An 18,994-nucleotide genomic window follows, 5' to 3' on the forward strand; every position below is an offset into this window, starting at 1 on the left:
TTTTAGTTTTGTAAATATCAAAAACAAAGTTTTAGCCTTTCTAGGATGGCCATACTACATCTTAGAAAAATTGACTATCTTATACGCAATGTTTAATTTTATTGGATTTCGTTTCTCATTACTAAAAGGAATCTATAACACATGCGCAATACATACACAAGTAAACCGACAAGCCAGCGTAGCACGCATATTATTCGCAGGATTTTTTGGAATATTTTCATCATCAATAAATAAAATCCTCCTAGATGCACAAATTAAAGAATATAATACAAAACTATCAACAAATCCCAACACATACGATGACTCAAATAATAATACAAATGCATCACCTTTGCATCACGGCATCCCATTTGCCAAATATACATCATAATCATCCATTATCATTAGTTTCAAGAAATTTTTGAAACTTAGCAATCACAAACCCCCCGAACTTAAGACCCAGCCACATACAAAGCCCCATCCAACATATAGTGACACAACACCCTCCAATTGACGATATATACGAACAAATCCTTGAACAGCTCCAGACTTTTTTCAGTCTCAAAATAATCATTTTTTTAGCCAACGATGATTAGACAAGTTGGATCACTCCACCGATCAAACTCAGATATCACAATTTATGCAACAATTTCACGATTCAATAATTCTGATATCGAAACTCCCGATGAGTTCGCAGATTCCGAACAATCCCCTTCTACTCATACCCCGACCAGCTCAACAACCTTCTCAAAACCCCCTTTCCGACCTATTCAACCCCAAAGCCAACACACATCTCCCTACACTCCTTCTCAAGTAACCGCAACCTACTCCCCATTTAATAAAGAACACTCCACCAACAACTCCCCAGATAATATTCAAATTTCCGAAGAACTAGATAATTTTACAACTCTCCAACAACGATTGCTATCTCCCCACACCCTCACTATTCACCAATTATCATCAACAATAACATCATCAAATCCACCAACACCTACACCAATTTCAGATTATACTCCATCATTAGCTCATTCATCCAGCCAATGAAATCAGATTGATTTCATTGGCAGTCATAGTTTTTGTCAAACGATAACTAACAACTTCCTATCGATGACTCCAACTTCCTGGAGTTTTCTTCTCCAAGAACAAAACAAGAAATGATGCTCGCCAAACAAAAACGACCAACATCCATCCTTCATTACAGATAGAAGATCTAAGATTCAAAACTCTGTAAACCCCGGATGGGTGGAACCAGATATAAACTATTTTTATTATTGGTTATAAATTGGATATTTTATCTCTATAAAATATTTAATATTACCCAATCACGATCCATCTAACTAACAACCCACTTATTTGTAAGTGCTAAAATTACTTGTAATTTCAGCACCAGAGAGATTTGAATTTAGTTACCTCTCCAAGAGAACTTTAGCAATCGCAAAAAGCCAGTATACACTAGATCTATTGAGCCTAGCAGAGACTAGTTAAACACCCTGAGACTAATAGATATAAGAGTAAGATTAGGATCGGTATTGGACTAAGAAGTTGCACGAATCTATCCGGCCGAAAATAAGATAGCGTGACGAGCAGACGGTGTACCCTATCCGAAATTACTCTATGAGTTACACCAAAGACATACCTCACTTTTCTCAATGAGAGTGGTTCGCATCGCATGAAAAAATGCCAATTTTGCCTCAATTCAATTAGCCAAATCGGCAACCCTTAAAATTCCATAACAGTACGAAAAAAGATCAAAGGTGAAAAAATATTTTTAATTCTAGCTCAGGTCAACAATGCGTTTTGATTGATATCAAAAACTGCTAGTTAAAAAGACGTAATTTCTCTGGAGAAAAAACCATCCCGAGCACAAATATACAGTCATTTTCTTCTAAGATCGGAACAAAAAACTGGCAAGCGCTTGCAACCAAGTATTAATGCTCAAACGTCGATGCAAAACTTTTGCTGTAATTTTAAGAAAAAATTTCCTAAAATGGTCACGGAATTAATGCATTTTGGTGAAAAAACCGTCATTTAAATTTGTCAAATTACAAAGAAACTTGAGAATTTTCACCTAAACACTTAATTACAGTGACCATTTGCTTAGCGTTTTCTTAAAGTTTCAACAAAAAACTTTCATCAATGTCTCGACGACTCTTAATGAAAGTATTAATATATGTTTTCAAGCGTCTACCAGGTTTTTTTGGAGAAAACAATAACTTTGTCGGCGGTCGCAAAAGTCTGAGCATATCAAAATTTGGTCGTAAGAACCTGAAAACACCAAATACTGGTAGGTACAGTCTGGGCAAGCCGCCGTTTCCGCTCTATTGGCAAAATTTGCTACAGATATTTTGGATCGGAAAATAGCCACAACGTGGTACAATTAAACCCTGAAGAAAAAAAATACTACCTACTTACACCATACCCTACACTCATGCAGCCACTAAAAAATTTTTCACCAGAAAGCATTTGAGCCATTGCTCGCAACCCAAATATCGATTTACAATCAATCGATATACATTCTAAATCCGATATACAACATCACATTAGAACACAACAATTTCAAGAACTACTAACACAAATGGACACTATACAACGACAATCAATAGAGCAAAATTTAAGAAAATTTGCAGAAACCGCAGGATTTTCAGATATTTACGCACAAGATTACAGCGGATATTTTAAAGACATCAAAGATTACATAAACTTAAACGGTGAAAAATATCGACCCCAAGATATATCACCAATCAATATTTTTAGTTTTGTAAATATCAAAAACAAAGTTTTAGCCTTTCTAGGATGGCCATACTACATCTTAGAAAAATTGACTATCTTATACGCAATGTTTAATTTTATTGGATTTCGTTTCTCATTACTAAAAGGAATCTATAACACATGCGCAATACATACACAAGTAAACCGACAAGCCAGCGTAGCACGCATATTATTCGCAGGATTTTTTGGAATATTTTCATCATCAATAAATAAAATCCTCCTAGATGCACAAATTAAAGAATATAATACAAAACTATCAACAAATCCCAACACATACGATGACTCAAATAATAATACAAATGCATCACCTTTGCATCACGGCATCCCATTTGCCAAATCTACATCATAATCATCCATTATCATTAGTTTCAAGAAATTTTTGAAACTTAGCAATCACAAACCCCCCGAGATTAAGACCCAGCCACATACAAAGCCCCATCCAACATATAGTGACACAACACCCTCCAATTGACGATATATACGAACAAATCCTTGAACAGCTCCATACTTTTTTCAGTCTCAAAATAATCATTTTTTTAGCCAACGATGATTAGACAAGTTGGATCACTCCACCGATCAAACTCAGATATCACAATTTATACAACAATTTCACGATTCAATAATTCTGATATCGAAACTCCCGATGAGTTCGCAGATTCCGAACAATCCCCTTCTACTCATACCCCGACCAGCTCAACAACCTTCTCAAAACCCCCTTTCCGACCTATCCAACCCCAAAGCCAACACACATCTCCCTACACTCCTTCTCAAGTAACCGCAACCTACTCCCCATTTAATAAAGAACACTCCACCAACAACTCCCCAGATAATATTCAAATTTCCGAAGAACTAGATAATTTTACAACTCTCCAACAACGATTGCTATCTCCCCACACCCTCACTATTCACCAATTATCATCAACAATAACATCATCAAATCCACCAACACCTACACCAATTTGAGATTATACTCCATCATTTGCTCATTCATCCACTTCAACAGAATCATCCAATAGTACTAACCGTGCTTATAGAATTTTAAACGTAAATTCCTAAATCACCCATTCCCATCCAAACCCGGAACCGCCCGAGAATATATAAACCAACCAGATCACACCAATACGACGAATTTTCTTCAAATAACCCTACCTTTATTTCCCCAATATACACTAAATCAATCCGACCCTAACCCTGAACCACGTCACTTTGTAGATGAACATGTATTCATACCCACACTTCATTGGACAGCTTATTATAATTTCACTAACCCCCTTACGCTACCACTCTATAACACCACTATCGATATTGAAAGAAATAAAAAAGAATTATTCAGGTTAACCACAGCACTCACTACCCGACAATTTACATAGAAAAATTACTAAATATCTTCACTGCACCCCGCGCTAACGACTACTCAATTGACTTTTATGATCATAAAATCATCAGATCTAATCAAGACCAATTTCTTGACGACGATAAATTCGCTAATCCACAAATCATAGAAAAGTTTTTTTATTAAATCATCATACATATTCACATTTAACATAATTGATAAAAAGCATGATCACATTATTTCAAAAGCACTATCAGACATTCAAGCGTATGAACCATTTCACGAAAAATTTCAAACATTTTCACTAACCTTTCACTTCCTGACACCAAAAGAACGTGATTTGCACTGCTCACACGACATCATGTTGAGAACTAAGCAAACACACACACATACTTATTATCGCTTTATTCAAAATCACTTTCATTTACACAAACCATCACGACAACCTCACCACAGATTTCAATTCATTAATTCCAAATACAGATCACCGTTTTTCCTAAATTTCACGTATTGCATTAAAAATACTAACTTCCAAGGCATCCTCCGGAATTATGATCCCGTCACTCAAATGTATATATTTTGTCCCCTCACGAAGACCTTAAACGACAAAAAATCCCGACCCCTGATCATTCCGCATGAATATATTCAACCCATAGAAGTACCCATTTTGGAATTCATCCCCAACACTAAATACAATCATAAAATTTACAATCTAATCCAGAAAACACCTCATGAATTTGCAGTAGGCACCGAAGAACTAAAAACCATAAAAGCACTGCAATTGCTTTGGCCACTGCTGCAAACGCATACTAGCAAAATTACTAACTACATCAGACGCTATTCACGATGTTTTCCCTCACGGTTTTTTCCCCAACGACTAAAGGTAACTATGAATTTAATAATTTTCAAACTAACTAATTCAAAATAGAACTCAACTTTTTATTCAGTAATTTGCACTTTCTTTGGTCTTCACACCACGATCACCTTCAAAACAAGAAAAGACAAATAAAAAATTAAACTCTGTTTTCCATATTAAACTCTATTAAACCAACAGCACTAAATGATGCAGTAAAAGTCAATTCAAAGTAGTAAATTCATTTCTAGATTATTTCCCCAAATGTAGTAACTTTAAATACGATGAAAATCAATTTATACTTTTCAACCCCAAAAGCAGTAAAATTTAGTCTTGAAAGCAGTAAATTCATGCAAATGAAATGCAGTACTAACCTATTCTATAACTTCTGTTCAAACGCACAGAAATTCTATCCACAATCGCACAGCTCGCCCACGAAGAATTGTTTAAAAAAATTAATTCAAATTTTAAGTTTGCACTAACAACAACTCAAACAAGCAATAACAAGTTTCCACTTTTCCTTTAAACCGGTTGGAATGGAATTATATAATAACCAAACTAACCAACGCAGCTTACTAAACACCATAAACCATAAACTAACCGCATGACTCAGAAAAGAAAACCCACAGTACCCAAACCGGATTAAACCAGCTTAAAACTGGATAATTTATTCTTTTGAAGACTATTACCAAGTCTAAAAAAGAAACAATAAAACACCAAAAATTCGCAAGACAAACACAAACCAAAAACAATTTGACTTTTGAGAAAAGGACACAACCAACGAAACAAAAGGAAAACAAAAAATAATATAACAAAAAAGTTAACACAAAACAGGACCCCTTAAAAAACCAGCACGAAATCATACTCCCCTTAAAAAACCAGCACGAAATCAGAGAGGACGTCCTGAGCATGCTCTATAGCCTGATTAACCCACTGTGCTACATCCACATTTTGTGACCACATCGCTATTTTTGACAAGAGGTACTCAAGTGGGAATAACTCTTAAAAATAACTGAACTAAAACTAAAACGCTTTTGCGAAAACAATTAACCAAAATCATAACTAAAAATTAGAATTAACAAAATTTTATAAAATGTAAATCATAAATATGCAGTATATAGATTACACACAACCACAAAAACAAGCATCCAAAGACTGGACGACCCCATCACACTCAAACTACAGAATGGCTAAACACAACTGACATGCCGCTCACAATCACGACTCATAAAGGATTTAGAGTACGACTTGACTTCGCCGAAAAGGACTTCATTGAATCAGACCAATGACCACCTCGATGTTCAAGTATACGTACAGATCCGAGTTACAAGGCATCCCCTCCAAACACGATCTTCACGCCATTCCCCAACCAGATCGAAACACAGTTCTCCACAACCAATCAAGAACAGACGATCATAGCAAACCATCTTGAAATCAGATTGGTTTCATTGGCAGTCATAACCTTTGTCAAACGATAACTAACAACTTCCTATCGATGACTCCAACTTCCTGGAGCTTTCTTCTCCAAGAACAAAACAGGAAATGATGCTCGCCAAATAAAAACGACCAACATCCATCCTTCATTACAGATAGAAGATCTAAGATTCAAAACTCTGTAAACCCCGGATGGGTGGAACCAGATATAAACTATTTTTATTATTGGTTATAAATTGGATATTTTATCTCTATAAAATATTTAATATTACCCAATCACGATCCATCTAACTAACAACCCACTTATTTGTAAGTGCTAAAATTACTTGTAATTTCAGCACCAGAGAGAGATTTGAATTTAACTTAGAAATTAGTTACCTCTCCAAGAGAACTTTAGCAATCGCAAAATCATAACTAAAAATTAGAATTAATGCGTTTTGGTGAAAAAACCGTCATTTAAATTTGTCAAATTACAAAGAAACTTGAGAATTTTCACCTAAACACTTAATTACAGTGACCATTTGCTTAGCGTTTTCTTAAAGTTTCAACAAAAAACTTTCATCAATGTCTCGACGACTCTTAATGAAAGTATTAATATATGTTTTCAAGCGTCTACCAGGTTTTTTTGGAGAAAACAATAACTTTGTCGGCGGTCGCAAAAGTCTGAGCATATCAAAATTTGGTCGTAAAAATCTGAAAACACCAAATACTGGTCGCTACAGTCTGGGCGAGCCGCCGTTTCCGCTCTATTGGCAAAATTTGCTACAGATATTTTTGGTCGCGAAAGTCTGGACATAACAAAAATAACTCGCGAAAGAAATTCTGAACATAAACCCACGACCTCGACCCGGGATGTCCTAGCTCGACCAAATATTCATAGCCGCGCTGGGAGTCAAAACTATAGCCATCGAATATCACAAACTGGCTTGTGAAAGTATGGAAAACGTGAAAGCATAAAAATAAAGCATGAAATTCTGGACAAAAAAAAACAAATTTTTGAACGGGGTTCAAAAAGTCTTTGGTGCCTGAAAAATTTTCAGTTTTACCTGTCGGAACTAAGACTCCACGATGGTACTTGAAAATGTGCCCCGATACCAAAATAGTCCCAAGGTATCGAAGAGCTTGCAACATCTCTTCGTCGCCATCACAGTGAGATGAAGTTGTCAAAGCGCATAGCAGATCTTTCAGTGTTGTCTCGGAACTTTTTAGAATAACTTCCTTCGAGTTTCCTCCATTTTTCATTAATTTGTTCACGCGGTTGAAACTTAAGCAGTCTTCGATTGAAACTTGAGCGGTTGAAACTTTGCAGTTTTCGCTGACCATTAAATAGCAGTTTTCAAGTGCTTCGTTTGTCTTTGAAGCAAGTTCACGCTTAACGGCTGTTGTTTGCAGCTGAGTGTTCCACTCATCGCGCGATATGTTGGTTGTGATTAGAATAAATTTCACATGTTTTTTCACAAAGTTTCGCAACCATTGTTTCTTTTCTTCGAGGCTCTTTTTTGAGAAGTTTTCTACAATATTGGAACCTTCCAGAATGGCAAACATCATCTGCCTTATTCTGCGGCAATGATTCGACATTTGACGGAGTTTTTCGGAGACTTTAGTCATTTTCTGTTCTATTGCCGCTGGTGCCTGAAATTATTGAATCAGTGGGCATATGCAAATCAAAAAATATTTGTTTTTGATTAAGTTCTTATATTCTTACAGTGCAATCAGCCATTCTTAAAGACACCACATTACATCAGAGTAGCACAAGTCGGAATTACAAAACAGCTGCCTAACAACACAGTGACAATATGTCCTTATGCTGCATAAAAAAAAACTAATTTTTGGCTTGTTCCCGTGTTGAGATGTTCGACTTATATTTCGACCAAATTCGGTCGAACACACGGATGTTATTTGGGTCGAAAACAACCCTTTCAGTCTAATACAATTTCAAAACATTATTTCGAGGCTTAGTCAAACATAAAATCGAATACAAAGTGTGCTCAAACACAATTTAGTCGAAACAGAATCGGCCCCAAGAAACGGGCTGCAAATTTTAGATAAAAATGCTCAAGTTGACGTAAGAAAGATCTATAAAAATTTGATGTTTCGACATACGAAAAACATATTCCGATTTTTGACATCAGTGAACAATGACAATCTGCTGACTAAGGTGCATCTTTCAAAGTAAGATGCACCTTAGTAATTCTGACTTATATATTTTTGGCCTATGTATTTCTGACTAAGATGCATCTTTCATCTTTCGTTGTTTTGATCGTATGGGCATTTCTGTTGCATCTTGGATCGAATAGGTTGGTTTTCCAATGTAACCTAGTTTTTCTTGTTTCGCTTTTGTTGTTACTATTTCTTGCTCTATTTTCTTATCAATATTAAAATTTCAGGGGGTTGATTTTCCCTTTAACCCTTTGCAGTCGTTCCTTTTCATCGATTTGCTCAACTTTTCTCCAATATTTTGTTCAACTTTTCTCAGTTGAAGGCGGGTATTTGCGAGATGTCTTTTGTTCTCGTTTAAGTTTCAATCTTTTTAATTTGATGAAGAAAGTATGAAGCTTTGTTGAACGTTTAATTGCCTAAATTTAAAATTCAGGAGGCTTTTGTCGCCTTAACACACTCCTCATCAAAATTTATTCAAATTAAGGGAAGCGCTAATTCGACTGGATTTCTTGTCCTTTAGACTATTAGTCCCAGTCTTCTTCCCCGCCAAGTGCTTTAAGATAGAAATTTTTTAATCAATTAATCTATCTACTTAGTCAAAAAGAGTGCCAACTTGACTGTTAGGTGGTTTTGAAAAACATCAATATATCCACCCATGTAGTTAACGTAATACTTGATAATTTGCTCGCGTTTGGAGTACTGATCAAACCTTGGTGGTCTGTAGTGACGGTGAAAAACTTTCCTTTAGTTAGTCTTTGATATTTTCGATCACCCAAACTAGACTGCACATAGTAGTTTGAGTAGTAACAGAATGATAGTAGAAATAATACCCTACTTACAGTGTTGGTCTGAAAACGAGGTGAACGTCAAACAAAAACCACTTCAAAACCTCCCAGAGCCGACAAATTCAGAAATCCAGAAGGAAACGGGAGCATCATCGAATCAGAGTCAGACAGGTGTGACACAAGTAGAAATAAACACTAGAAAGAAAAAACAACAGGTAGCCAGAAAATCAATTAGACTAACAACAAAAGTAAAAGACCCAAAGACATTTGAGCAAAAGTTTAAGACCATAGATAAAAAATACTAACTTATACGCCACACACAGCTCGGGTACAGACTATATTGAACGCAAATCTGCAAGACGTACCGGTCCATGCTTGCATTTTTGAGACATTGAACAGCCAAACGCACCCCAACACCCAATGTTCAAAGAAGATGAACAAACAAGCCTGCCTAAAAGACTTTCCCTAAAACAATTGCAAAAAAAAACTTCAGAGTCAGAAGGAAAAAGGAAAACACAAACCGGAAAGATCAGGAGGAAAACCGACTCCCAAACAACCAAGAGGAATGATTCTCAAAAACGGGGAAAAGAAGAATGTCCGACACAAAACGGCATCATCAAGCGAGGATTGGTCATCGACCACTTCAGAAGAGATGGCGCCCTCGCCCAAACGGATAGACGTCGAAAAGACGCCTCCACAACCTCAGCCACAAACATCACAAACAGAGGCAACGAGGAAGTCAACGCGAAAACGGCAATCAACGTTGGCCAAGGGGCTAGGAAATCCAGTCCCGATCACCAGTATCAAACAGAAACAGTTCAGCATAAAGTCGCCCGAGGAAACAAACCCAAAAACAGAATCAACCCAGCAGCTTATCTAGTTTTATCCATGAAATGGGTTTTAAAGAAATACATCCAAAATTTTTGCCTTTAAATTCTTGGAGACGATAAAGCCAAGTGGCGAACGAGAAAAAAGCAGGGTAGAAGACCTAGTATTACATATTGACAGCCCAAAAAAAGAAACGATAGGGATGACAGAAAATACAGAAATCAAGAAAAGTCACGAGATACCGGCGATAGACGAATAAATCAACACGACCAAAGAGCATGGGAAGCAGTAAAAAGAAAAAACGATGAAATTACCATCGGCACGAAGCAAGGCGAGGAATAACAAGCGAAGCAACAGAACAAAGAACTCAAGAAGCTCGCTAAAAGTTAGATAACTAAAAGTCCTACGTGGGCTCAAGAAGTCAAAATTCAAACTTAGTCAGTCCCACTGTGACTCAAAACTCAAACTTTGTTTTTTTTTCAGCGGGGGGAAGGTCATCCGGTCGGATTGGCATTAACGAAGAGATGTACACACACACGCACACACACACACACACACACACACATATATATATATATATATATATATATATATATATATATATATATATATATATATATATATATATATATATATATATATATCATGTTTATATACCTATTTATATAATCTGTACCACAGGTCAACTGACCTTGAGCGACACGGCTATTCCATAATGCTTAGAGCACTGAACGCTCAGAACACGATTTATGAGAATATGTTTCAGTTATCTTTTTTCCTTCATTGAGTTATCAACCTAGTAGCCAATCCGTACGGAATCAGTAGCGACTTATACGACACGGTATGACAAAAAAAATTCATTTTTAGTGTTTTTATTGCTGATTATTGCTTAAAAAATTTTCAATAATTGATTTTATTGTATAAAAAATTACCCATATTAGATAAAATCATATTAAATAAATATCTGTTGGCTTGTGTTCATTGATGAAAAATTTTTCCGTATTTATTTTTTATCATCGAAATCAGATCTAATTTTGTGTAACAACAACACTCATTTTGAAGTTTCTCTTTAAAGTTAGATCATAAATCGAGAGTTACTATTTGGAAGTTTTCAATTTTTAATGTAAATGAAGTTTAGACAACTTTTCTCTATGATTTTTAGGCGATTTAAAACCATGGTTGGCGCATCTAAACTAAACAAGAAATGAAAGAAAAATTACTTTTTTTAAAAAAATTCTTTTAAAAAATGTCTCAAATTGATCAATGACATGCACAGGATTTTATGAACTGGAAGAGGTTTTTGAAAATTTATGACCGCTTCTTATAGGTGAGACATTAAAAACTTTTCCAGCCCTTTGAAACCCAGAACGGTCAAAATTAGGAAAACGTTTTAGGCGCAGGTGATCGTGGCAAAAATCATCACAAAAGTTGCAAAATTTGGCGCGTACCTAAACCCCCTCCCCCATCCTAAAACTTGGCATATATTGACGCCAAAGGCACTTTTAGAAAAGTTATACGTTCAGTCCACCATGAATGGCTGTCGTAAAAAACTACGAAAGGTGGCCAAAGGAAAAATTTGGCAACTAGAATTAAGGGACGGCTACGCCTGTGAGCTCCAAACCTTCTTCTAGCCCAGCAGCCGGTTGTTCTGTTACAATTTTGGTCGTTATAAAATGAAGAGGAGGGGGTTGGTGTCGGAAGTTTAAGCTATCCTTCCCATTTTTAAAATTGGACGAAGTTATTGCAGTCATCTTTTGAAAAACACTCCTGTTCTCACCTCTGAAGTGATTTTGGAAGCGGTGATTTCGATACAAATCAGCTTGTCAGGTGCACAGAAGAGCCAGTCGTACTCATACCGCTCCCCCTTTTTCACCCTTAGAATATGCTGCAGCTTGTCCTCGTTTGTGTTTTTGATAAAGATTCCTTTTGGCTCCTCTTCCGCTGTAGGCTCATTAATAGCTTCGATCAGTTGCATGAATAAAGAAGTCTCGCTTGTAGTTTTTTGGAATGTCCTGTAGTCTGCGAGTCCTGTTTTACCGGCCATTTGCAATGTGGTTGACCGGAAAATTAGTTCCTCTTTTGGAGCAAACAAGAACGGCTTGGTTGTTAAGTTTTTACTATATGAGTCTCGAATCTTGCATTTGACAAGCTCTTCTAGTTTTTTGTAGTCTTTTAGCGTAGTTCCGTGTTCATCTTTCCCTTTCCAAGAAGCTTTAACTTGATTGTTTTGCAGTGTGAACAAGCGAGTATCGAAATTGCAATTCTTAGCCAGCTCTCTAGCTACTTCAGTGAAGCTATCAACCCGTCCTGGTTTCAAAACATTTCTCACTTGATTCAGCGAGAGTCTTCGGTCAGCTTCGATTTCGCTTTTCTTTTCGTCCCTCAACATAAATGCAATTCCGCATTCGCGACATGTTTCTTTGATATCACCAACCATTTTCCACAACTTAGAGGGTTTTTCAATTTTTTCTGGTTTTATGCCATTAATTTCAACTTTTACTCTATCTACCAAACCGTTTTTGGCCATAATCTTTCTAATGATTTTGATTCGCTTTTGATGATTTTGTGTTATTTCACTGACCTTTGAGACATCTTGCTTTTCGATATTTTGATTAATTTCGATAAAAACATCAATTCTTCCCTTGCCCAAGTTGAGACACAGATTCAAGAGCATGTCCGATTTCAGGTTTCGATCTTCAGCACAAGCAGTTTCGATGATACTGGAAGTTTCCGGAACTTCAAACAGAACAAGATAACAGGTGTTTTCAGAGTACTGTGTGGTGCTTGTGTAAGCCATCTTTTTCAGGTGATCGTCAGTGTCAATCGTCCTGGGAAGTGTAAATATACGGTGATTCTTATCCGGCAACGACATGTCGAAGCTGTCGCAAAAGTTTTGGACCTGATCTTCGTCCATATCACTTTATTTTCACGCTGTTTTGATCACGCGTTCAATCATCAGAAGCTTGTCTCGTAAACGTTTTTTTAATAACACCAACGCAACGATATTTTGTCAAATACGGACTGTGACTTAATACCACTTAATAAATAAGAGTTCATTTTGATCAAATGGCTTTTAAACATTGTATTATCTCAGCGTGCTTATTATACACAGTATATTTGAAAAATTTTCTATCAATGAATTTTTTTGTCCAGATGTTCGTCCGAGCATTGCATAAAGAACAAGACTGCTCGTATCAGGGCGAAGCCCTGAATGCTCCGACTGCCTTTGAAGGTTTATGGAGCAATAATAAAAAATCAATGTAATAAAACAAAATGAAAATACTTTTTTTCTCTAAAGTTTGAATTTTTTAAATGAAAATCATCGCCCCACACGCCATATAAAGTACAAAAATATAGATTTCGCTCCTTGTAACAAATCAATTATGGCAAATAAGCTTCTTTCAACCAATTTGGAACGATTTCTAAGACGGATTAACTCTCCGCTTACGCGTTAATAGCGCGAAATATATCGCGCGTTAATTGTCCCAAATTGGCCAAAATGGCAATCTTTAAACCCCCATAACTTTACGAAAAATGATCACAGGTGACATATCTTTTCAAATTTGAGCTCATGACAACAATACCTTTCGAATGGTATAAAAAAATTTCGTCAAAATTGGCTAGTTAAAAAGTCGAAATTTGTCTGAAGAAAAAAAACCCACCCGAGCACAAATATTCCGTCACTCTCGTATTGAAAGTGGGAACAATAAAAAATGGTACTTAAAATAAATATTAAATGAGTGTGTATCTTATACAAATATAAATTTCATTGAGAAGTTTAATGATATTAATTATTTATTGTGCTTAAAATTTTCGAATAAAAAACGCATTATTAACAGTGCCTGGATTGGTCAAAAATTCTAGCTTAAATTTTTAGGTGGAATACAAGTTTTTAGGAAATGGAGCCAGTGAAAATGCTTCCCTTCAATTTAGTATCTACTAGCGCTGACCATTTATTATAGCATGGCGGTGCAAAAAAAATATCAAAACCAAACTTTTGACTGGCAAAAGATTCTTTTTTCCTAGAGTCCCTCCCCTGTACAGTCGCCTCTAAATAAAAAATTCCTTTTTTCCCAAACTAAAAGTATAATTATTTCCGTTAAAAAATTGTTTGCAACTATAAAACTTAGACTTAAGCCACTTCGTTTTACCGGTTATAGGCACCCGAAACTTTGAATGTTTTGTCGCTGTACGAGCTGTTTTGTAGAATTGGTGATTCTACTGTATTACATGCTGTAGTAACCTGAGCGTAAGATTGATTCGTCATTAAGTTAGGTAGTACAGCAAACAAAGGGTAAAGTTCGAAATAGTTGAATCTTCAAAGATATAGTCCCTCTTATGGAAAACTCAGGTGAAGTAAAATCGGCGGACTACCCCCCAAATACGAACTACAGTGGCTAGGTTTATGAAATTCAGAGGAGCGATACTAGAGATGATTTGACCAGGGCATACGAAAAACGGGACCCCTCAGACGCTTGGGGGGCAAGTGATAACTGTCCCCGGAAGTGTAAATGTCCCTATCAGAACTCGGAAGCTAGCGGCGGTGTTGGGCTCAAATTCTAGTATGTTGTAGGCCTAGTTGAGGGACGCTTAAGTTTAGAACCCCAGACCACCAAGACCCCCACTTCCGGTTTTATGCCCTAAGTAAACAAACGCACCCGTAACTTCAGGAAATCGTTTCTCGACCACCGATGAACACAGGGAGCTGAAACTTGGGGGATGATAGGTAGTGGCAAGTAAAATCTTGAATTGTAATTTGAACCAAATCCGGCGGTTGGACCGGAAGCTATTAGCACTTGGAAAAAGACCCCTTAGACCGAAAGTAGGCAATTTACGCAAAATAATGAGCGAGGCCATTTTGATTTTATGGCGGCAATAGACATAAGTTACGGACCCCGAAAAAAGACCTCTAGTGAGTGAAAACTCTTCGGTGACTCCTTCCGGTGTTAATAGCCGTTTCACGGAAAAAGTGATAATGGACCTTAGAAATGGTATAACTTGTGAAGTATTAAAGTGATAAGAATGAAGGTAGTTAGGAATTCCTTGGTAGTTAGGACCCTCCTTGGTAGTTAGGACACCCATGGGCTTCTGAACCCAAATATGGAAGCTTGACCCCGGTTTACCCCTGGGCGACCTTAAGTTGACCTTTGGGCTTTCTGACCCCAAAATTGCATGGAAAACCCCGAGATTAACACCGGAAAGTGGCGTGTTTCCCTGCCTAACCCCTGGAAATGAGAATGGGTCACCTTGCTAAAATTGAGGGGAAAGTTTATATATTGGGACCTAGATCAGAAGCTGATAGAAATATAGATTTTACATTGCAACCTTGGAGTAGTGAATTTAATTCAAAGTGGACTTGGTAAACATTGGGTTCAGTTTAAATTGGCGAATGCGCTATTAATAGAGTAGCAATAAGGGTAAAAGCAAAATAGTCCCAGAAGAAATGGATAGTAATAGGACCATAGCATGACAACTAAGTTACGACAACAGGGAGTGTTCGGATTTGGTACGATACGACCAGATCGGTTTCCCTCGAGCAGTTATCAAAACTGGCGAGACTGGAGGAAACACTTTGCCTGGATAGCAGACGCCAATCGATTGGACAATGAGCAGGCCAGGATGGTGCTGCCGACTTGTCTGCAGGCTGGGCATTGGATGAGATCACGAGTATGCCAGCTCACTTTCGAGAAGAAGTTGACGGGTTCGAGGAGCCGACGCTAGGCAGAATGCTCGCTGAACTCGATCAGAGGATGATGCCATTTTGGACGCAATCAGCTGCGAGGGCTGAATTCAAGAACCTCATGCAGGAGGAAGGCGAGGGCTTGAGAGATTTTGCAAGACGAGTGCGATCCTTGGGTGAAGTTGCAAATACAAACCTGGGAGCTCAAGCCCGGGACGACATGAACCGCGAACAGTTCAATGATGGATTGTGTGATTTCGAGCTTCAAGAATTGCTTCTGCGAGAAGACCTCGAGAATTTCAACCAGGCGGTGGCCCGAGAACAGTCTCTAGATATGGCACGCAAAACAGTCAGGATGAAGAGTCGGAGACGGCCGAATCTGACGAACTGACGACTGAGGCTGGCGGAGACAGTACGCTGACTGCCAAGACTCAACAGATACGGACGGAGCTGACGAGATTGCAATTGCAGACGCACACTGACCAGAGGCTGGACCAATTGATGAAGGCTCAGAACAACCTGGCGAAGCAAATTGATGTCCAAAGTTCGAGGTATGATGAGGTGAGATTGCAGATGCAGATGCAGGAATCACGCCAGAACGATCTGGCTGCTCAAATGATGGCCCAGATGCAAAAATTATCGACAATAATTGGTAGGTTCGTTGATCCTTGGAAACCCAAGCCACAGAGTCACACCCGACGGGGAGAGAATCAGCAACGCGACTCTGCGAACCCAATTGGGCGACAAAGTGGAAACAACCCATTGACCCAGGGTGGTTGTTTTAATTGTGTACAGGTGGGCCACATTGCAAAAAGATGACCCCAAAGATGCGCGAACCATTTAAATTACCAAGGGCCGGGACAGAAGGCGAATTTGAAGGAGGATTTGTCCCGGCCGAATTTAAGAAACAGCAGGCGGAAAGGCGAAAGCAAGCTACAGGAACTAAGTCTTGCGCGCGTTACGATACGAATGCAAATAATGATGGAGAAGGGAAGAGCGAGAAGATATTGGAGCAGGAACAAGTTCTATCGAAATTGGAACGAATACCAAGGATCAGAGAGAACAACCTAAAGTTGGAAACGAAACAGAATTCTCGGACGCGCATCGAGCGTGTTGGGATCAGTCATGATGTCAGTGATCCACGCGGAGCAGTCGTTAATGCTTGCGTAGGCGGAACCCATGTTGGGATGCTGCTTGATACCGTAGCCACCACCGATCTCATAAGGACAGATGTTGCGCGAAGAATGGTTGACGCACCGACGATGGAATGCTACGTAGGTCGACTGGAGACAGCAGACGGACAAATAATGGCGGTGGACGGAGTTGTCAGAACTCGCTTCAAGTTGGGCGACATTGCCGAAGAAATCGAAGCACTTGTGGTCCCGAAACTGAAAGCCGAGATGGTCCTAGGACTGCGATCGATGAAAGAGTATCGGTGCTCTTTGGCGTTCAGTCGCGGAGAAGATTTCTTGTGAACGGGAACGAGAAAAGGTTCAATGTTACCCATACGGCACTTGACACATAGGCCTTCTCCGGAACGGATGTCCTCTCTGCCACATGAACCGGGCGGACAGATTAAAGGAAATCATATTCCAAGATCAAACATGCGGAAGAGGTTGATTGCAAAGATAACAGCAGCAGTGGAGTCTCCCGACGAAGTCTTGGAAGGATGGCCGATGAGTTATGACGATCACAGCCTAAATGTGGTTCAAGAAACAAAAGTGGAGGAATATGAAATGTAGACGGATGTCGAAAGAAAAGTCCAGTGGTGCTTAAGCCAAGCAGCACAGAGTGCCAGTGGAAAAAGGAAGTGAGCTGCGATTCAGGCCCCATTTGACCCCGGAATCAGATTCAGTACGTTAGCAGTGGACGATTTGGGTCCAAAGACGACGGCGACGCGGACAAGAGCGAAACATGTGCTTGTTTTGACGGATCTTTTCACGATGTATGCGATTGCGGTCCCTCTTGTATCAACAGATGCATCAGACGTGGCTCAAGCAATTGTGGAACATTGGGTACTGAAGTTTGGAACTCCCAATGCTTTGCGTACGGACCAGGGAAAAGTCTTCGGCAGTAAACTGATCAAGGAGATGTGCCGACTGTTGGCAATTAATGGAACCCCGACTTTGCCATACAAACTCGCTCGAAGGTAGAGAGCTGACAAGGCAATATAACGATGATGACGAAGGTGATTTCAAAGTACTGTGCGGAGAACCCAAAGACGTGGGATACGATGTTGCCGTACTTGAGTTTTGTATACAACACGACTATTCATCGGGCGACGGGAGCGACGCCATTCAGTCTGGTTCATGGTCAGGAATGCCAGTACCCCATTGACCTGTTCTACGCGAAACCTCACGACGTAGTGCTGACGAAGGATGGCTTTGCAGAGGAACTAGATGAGCTCTTCCAAGATGCTCATAGCAGTGCCAGAGAAATCCTTAGGACGGATCAACGACGACAGGAGGATCAGTACTGGAAGAAAGTTCATGGAGATGAAGTCTTGAGATGAAGTCTGGGTGTGGGCGAAAGAAAAGTTCAAGTCGAGGAAGCACTTTGATCCATGGGAAGGACCTTATGTTGTACTGGCGAGAATGTCTGAAGTGAACTACAAGATGGCAAAGGAGTCAACTCCTAGCAAAGTCAAGTTCTTGCACTTCAACATGCTGAAGCGAATCACAGAAGAGACGGCACAGTCAGATGAGGCTACTAGCAGCAAGCGACCGACACCCTATTGGTCGGTTAACTTCTTCGACGACCCGAAGATGTATGATGAAGATGAGTTGATAAGGGCGAACAACGGGGAGGGTTTTAGTCATCACCCAGGCCCACGAGATGTACCAGTGAGATTGTTGCCTGTGAGAAATCGAGCAGTCGAGCCACAATTTAATCCGCCCGGGAGAAATGTGCGAATTCGGGCGATGCCAGAATACTTCGCTGATCCACCACGAATGATGCGAGAAGTGGCTAGGAGGGAAGAAGATGCGATTGAGGCATACGATACGACGGAGCAGGAGGCCAGAAGAGAAGAGGAGCCAGCGAATCTACCCTGTGAGGCGGAGGACAGACCACCTGGCGAGGTGATGGCTGCCGAACCGGTGGTGGAAGTTGGAATTGCAGATGATGGCGGTCGACCAACTCGAGTAAGGAGACCACCTGTACGGTTTGCAATC

General features: G+C 39.1%; 2 protein-coding genes across 2 annotated transcripts in view; one reads left to right on the forward strand and one right to left on the reverse strand.

The window, feature by feature from the left end:
- Positions 1-13,187, reverse strand: part of LOC134842736 (uncharacterized) — a 57,491-nt gene extending 44,304 nt beyond the window's left edge. Inside the window, exons 1-2 of the mRNA XM_063859212.1 lie at positions 11,919-13,187; positions 7,415-8,000 (exon numbers count right to left, since the gene is read on the reverse strand). Coding sequence (XP_063715282.1) covers positions 7,415-8,000; positions 11,919-13,055 — 1,723 coding nt within the window. The 5' untranslated portion in view covers positions 13,056-13,187. The remainder of the gene's footprint in view (positions 1-7,414; positions 8,001-11,918) is intronic.
- The window catches only part of LOC134842735 (WD repeat-containing protein 7-like), a 625,416-nt gene that overhangs the window by 41,228 nt on the left and 565,194 nt on the right, over positions 1-18,994 (forward strand). The gene's annotated exons all lie outside the window — the stretch shown is intronic.

The sequence above is a fragment of the Symsagittifera roscoffensis genome, chromosome 3 (assembly GCF_963678635.1).
Source record: "Symsagittifera roscoffensis chromosome 3, txSymRosc1.1, whole genome shotgun sequence".
Lineage (NCBI taxonomy): Eukaryota > Metazoa > Xenacoelomorpha > Acoela > Convolutidae > Symsagittifera > Symsagittifera roscoffensis.